At 32.1% G+C, this 5,674-nt stretch overlaps 1 protein-coding gene across 1 annotated transcript in view; it reads right to left on the bottom strand.

Annotated features, from left to right (window-relative positions):
- The window catches only part of LOC106881220 (cytosolic purine 5'-nucleotidase), a 60,008-nt gene that overhangs the window by 28,790 nt on the left and 25,544 nt on the right, over positions 1 to 5,674 (bottom strand). The window contains exons 4-5 of the mRNA XM_052975653.1: positions 4,164 to 4,237; positions 3,312 to 3,429 (exon numbers count right to left, since the gene is read on the bottom strand). Of these exons, the coding sequence (XP_052831613.1) occupies positions 3,312 to 3,429; positions 4,164 to 4,237 (192 nt within the window). The remainder of the gene's footprint in view (positions 1 to 3,311; positions 3,430 to 4,163; positions 4,238 to 5,674) is intronic.

Raw genomic sequence — 5,674 nt, 5'->3', positions numbered from 1 at the left:
TATTATTGTTAGTGTTCAGGTCACTGCTTGGAAACGAACTCGGAATCTTGGGGTTAGTAGCCCACGCTCTTAACCACAACGCCATATTCCACGGGCATATGGCGTAGTGGTTAAGAGCGTAGGCTACTAACCCCAAGATTCCGAGTTTGATTCCAAACAGTGACCTGAACACTAACAATAATAGTAATAATAACATCGAAAAATACCTTAGGAATGAGAACCCAGATTCAAAATTTCCCCAAGACACCTGAAGAAAGCTGGAGGGTATATCAGCCGAAACGTTGTGTTAACAACAAACAAGATAAGGACAAATATCCGTCAAATGTAAATAATGTAAATAACGTACATAATTCCTCATTTCTTAAATAGAGAACTGAAAAACATAGATATATACATTAAAAATATATTGCAAAATAAATACATATATAGGTCGACTAATAGATTATAAAACAAAATCATAAAAAGAGTTAAGAGTCTAGAAAATAAAAAGTTTGAGTGTTAATAATCTAGTTAATAATCCTACAACCATTTCTGGGGGTCCAGTTGTCCAGTCATATAAAAGATATTTACATCCATTATTGGACACTACTGTCTTCATCAAGGAAAAATAAATTATCTTATGCATATGATTAAAAACTTTAAATTTCCTAATAACACTAGCTCATTCCAGAAGCTTTCCAAAACTATATCAAAATTAAAATATTCACCAAATTTACATGTTTTCTCTGATAAAACTGGAAACCTCCACTCCTTACCTTTGGAAACATACAACAATTTAATATTAAAGGAGTTAAACACTAACTATAAACAAGCACATAGAAATGCACTCGATGATATTAAAGATACACATCATAAGCATATTGCAGATCTGAATTTATTAAACAGAACTGAACAATATGAACTCAAAACTCCTCATCTTACTCTTGAAGACCACAAGCTTAATTTCCTCTCTAAACTCTCCACCTGACTCATTTGTCCCACAAAGTCAAATTTAGGCAAAATTAGTAAATATATAATAGATCATATTGTTCCTCATGTTAGAGCTAATGTTGAACTCCCTCTATGGAACTCAACTGGTGATGTCATTACCTGGTTACACTAACTCAAAGATAAAAATCAATTTGAAAGACCTGTATAGGCAGTACCATAGATTTTAAGTATCGATTTTGAGCTCACTTACATTTTTTCACTAAGACAAAATCCAAATTCTTGACATCATTAGCTACACACATACAAAATCTTAAATGACAAAATATACAATATATACTGGCTTGGTCCATAATAAAAGTAGCTCCCCCTGATAATACAACAATAGGCAAATGCAAATGTAAACATAGGTTTTACTCAACATTTATGCATTATGATTCTGGATGGAGTTGAAAACCAGCTTCTACACCCATTGAAACTTTTTCTGAAAAATAAAATAACACTTCCCTCCCTTTATAGAGCCATCAGTAGCCTTATCTTATCATGCATTGTATCTCTTCCAACCATTCAAAAACACTTCCACTTCCTGTTCTTTTTTTTTGCATATAGCTCAATAAAAACACTCAGTAGGTAATTAGAAAAATGCAGTACATGTGAGCTTTTTTAGAAATTAATTTTTCCCTGACAAAGGAGGTGATGTCCAATAATGGATGTAAATATATTTTATATGACTGGACAACCGGACCACCAGAAACAGCTGTAGGATTATTAACTGGATTATTAACACCCAAACTTTTTATCTTCTAGACTCTTAACTCCTTTTATGATTTCATTTCATAATCTGTAAGTCAACCAATATATATATATTTATTTTGCAATATATTTTTAATGTATATATCTATATATTCATATATTTTTATATGTATATTTTTAATGTATTGATTACTCTATATATTTTTATATATCTACATATTTTTGATATGTTTGATGTATTAAACATACTTTTAAAGAAATTCATTCATGTTAGGTCTAGGGCTGAATAAATGTATATGTGAGCTTGATTTGCCTAACTTTGATTCTTACTTACATAATATATATATATATATATATATACATATAGCTCGACTAAAGGCGGTGCTCCAGCATGGCCACAGTCAAAAAACTGAAACAAGTAAAAGAGTAAAAGAATATATATATACATATATACATATATATATATATATATATATATATATATATATATATATGTAATCTTTCAAAACCACAAATCTCGTAATTACAGCAACCCACGGTTTCCTGGTTGAAATAATAATTCATTCTGTTATTTATCAAACAGAAAACAAGATCGTTTGTCAGTTGTCCTTTGAACAAATAATGATTAAACAAGAGATGCTCGTACAGAAGGCAGAAAGGAAAACCGCAAGGGAGGTAACCAACATTACAATAATTCAATGTCAAGCAGACATAAACCAGATGTTAATGGTTTACCATGTCTGGTGGTCTACTCTTGAATTTCCAAGGAGATATATTTTCTGAAATGCAGATATACAAGCAAATTCTCATTCCTCAGAGAACCTTAGAGGTTCTCAAGATTTTTTGATACAGTTTTTCAATAGAACAAACTGAACATGTATTAGACCCATTAATCCACTCTAAATCTAAACCCTATATTAACATGTGTATGTGTGTGAAGGTACATATATGTGTATGTACAGATGTATACATATGTGTGTGTGTGTGTGTGTGTGTGTGTCCTTGTCTTGACATTGCATGATTGTTGTAAACAGTATCATTAATTTCCAATATTCTGCAAAACCATTTCTGGCCATCAAACATTTGCCTCAGTAAACTCCATCCAACCCATACAAGTATGGAAAAGTGGATGTTAAAACAATGATGATGATGATGATGATGATGACGATTGTTCACTTATCTGAACTATTCGTTCTTTGAATTAGCATGTATGTGGCTGAGTAATCCACTAACATGTGAAGCCTGAATATAACTGCATGACAGTAACTAGTATGACAGTGCATGCGTAACAAGGGTGGTCTTTTTGATTACATTTGAAATTCATCCAAGCTGGATGGTCACAACTGGAACACCTTTGATTATCAGTCTGTTCAATCAGGACTGACCATGGGTTAAACAACAGCAAAAAAACAACAACAACAACAATAATAAGACATATCTAAACATGTTTATTTCCTTACCTTTGTTTTTATAGTCAGGAGACAGGGCAGTGCCCATGGCCTTTGCAGGCTCTCCAAGACTGAGCATGGAAAAAAATAATATCAATGTAACACTTGTTAATAAAACAAAGTAATAATGCAACAATGAAGCACTAAAACCATTTAAAAAAGTATCCAAGGATTTCCTCTCACCTGACGGGAAATGATGGGTCATATTTAAATTCTTTGATTGCTTTAGGGTAGCCAATGTTAATAAGTCTCTTTTTAAGTTCTTCAAAACACATTGATTCATAGTCTGGCGACTTGTACACTGAGCAAGGAGGCAAAATGGATTACACAATAAAAATGAAGTTAAAGACAACTTTAAATAAAAAAAGAAAAGAGTCATAACAGAAGAGTCACAATAGAAGAGTCATAGTAGAAGAGTCACAGCAAGAAAATTACAGCAAAAGAGTTACAACAAAACAGTCATAGGAAAAGTTTCACAGCAGAAAAGTCACAGCAGAAGAGTTACAACAGACATTATAGCAGAAGAGTCACAGCAGAAGAGTCATAGTAGAAGAGTCACAGAAAGTCATGGCAGAAGAATCACAATAGAAGTGTCACAGCAGAAGTCACAGCAAAAGAGTTACAACAAAAGAGTCATAGGAAAAGTTTCACAGCAGAAAAGTCACAGCAAAATAACTGTAGAAGAGTCACAGCAGAAGAGTTACAACAGAAGATTCACAAAAGAAAAGTCAAGGAAAAAGAATTTTGGAAGAGTCAAAAGAGTCAAAGCAGAGGAGTCATAATAGAAGAGTCAAAGCAGAGGAGTCATAGTAGAAGAGTCAAAGCAGAGGAGTCATAGTAGAAGAGTTAAAGTAGAGGAGTCATAGCAGAAGAGTCAAAACAGAGGAGTCATAGTAGAAGAGTCAAAGCAGAGGAGTCATAGTAGAAGAGTCAAAGCAGAGGCATCAAAGCTAAAGAGTCAAGATATGCAGTACATCTCTTTTAACTACTCAATCCCTTTTACAGAAACATTTATCACATGATATCTTCACTTACCTGCCAATGTGTAGTCCATATCAAATCCAAAGAACTTGATCTTATTCAAATTCAGACTTCGGTTGACAAATATCCTATGGACAAGAATGCAAAAAGAATTAAGAAAGAAACATAGTTATTAGATTTTAATAAACATATCTGTTGTTTTATATTAAGACACTGACATGAATAACTCTGCCCTTCAGACTTATGAGTTCAATGCAATAAGTTCTGCATCTTTAATCCAATATATAATCTCCCAAAATTCTGGACCTTGTGCTTCTACAAGAAACATCTTCATTATCAGCGACTGAAGTTGCTGCTGTTGTAATTTAGCCTTAAGTTGACAGTCATTGAGCAGGTTTGTCAGAGACACCTCTGTCTTCACCATCTGATCCTTTTAGGGTTATCAAGGACTATATCATCTTATGTATACATCACACTTTAACCCATTACCTCCCATAATTCTATTAACTGGAATTTTTTTATGAAACCTTGATTTCTAGCATGAAACAGCCTTAGAAACACGCTGGAATGATCAAAATAACATTTCAAAATAACATTTTAAATAGAAATAAGCGAGATATTGGGTGAAAAATGAGCAAACCTCATTTGAATATCAGAGAAATATACCTAGTAGATATAGCAAAAAGGTTAGATATGTGTAAATATTGACAGGTAATTACGAAATTTGTAATTTTTAAGTGATCTCATATGAGATCACTGGTAAGTAATGGGTTAAGGAAGAAGGGTGTCACTTGAGAGAAACTTGGCTGCTATTTTTAACAGATAAGGCAATTGCATAAAAGGTACTTCACTGGCCCGCATTTACAGATATTGTTGTTGATGTTCCCGCAATGATCACCAACTAGATGCACATAACTGCTATATCAAAGGGCCCTAGGACACTTATCCAGCAGAAACACATGTCAGAATGGAATATACAGAAAATACTTTAATAAATGAATTTTGAAGGTATGTATAATTCTCTTTTCTTCTTTATAATGTGATGTCTTGATTATACACTTTGTATGATGTATGAAATCCAGTGAAGCAAACTCAGGACTTACCTATACAGTGAAAAACAGTTTAATAGTTTATCTTAAATAATTCTGAATGTTCCCTTTCCTTCAATGTGGTTAGCCAGATTTGGATTGTATCAGAGTGCCCATAAGGTACCTGCCTGGATTTTAAATCACTATTCCATTACGTTATACACACACACACACTTAAGTATATACATATGTTTAAATACATATACATATATATATACATATATATATAAACATACATATATATATATACATATATATATATATATATATACACACACATATATATATATATATACACACACACATATATATATATATATACACACATATATATATATATACACACACATATATATATATACACACACATATATATATATATACACACACATATATATATATATATATACACACATATATATATATATATACACACATATATATATATATACACACATATATATATATATACACACA

This window comes from Octopus bimaculoides, chromosome 22 (assembly GCF_001194135.2).
Source record: "Octopus bimaculoides isolate UCB-OBI-ISO-001 chromosome 22, ASM119413v2, whole genome shotgun sequence".
NCBI lineage: Eukaryota > Metazoa > Mollusca > Cephalopoda > Octopoda > Octopodidae > Octopus > Octopus bimaculoides.
Note: the sequence above shows the minus strand (reverse complement) of the source record. Positions and strands in the feature narration are given on the sequence as shown.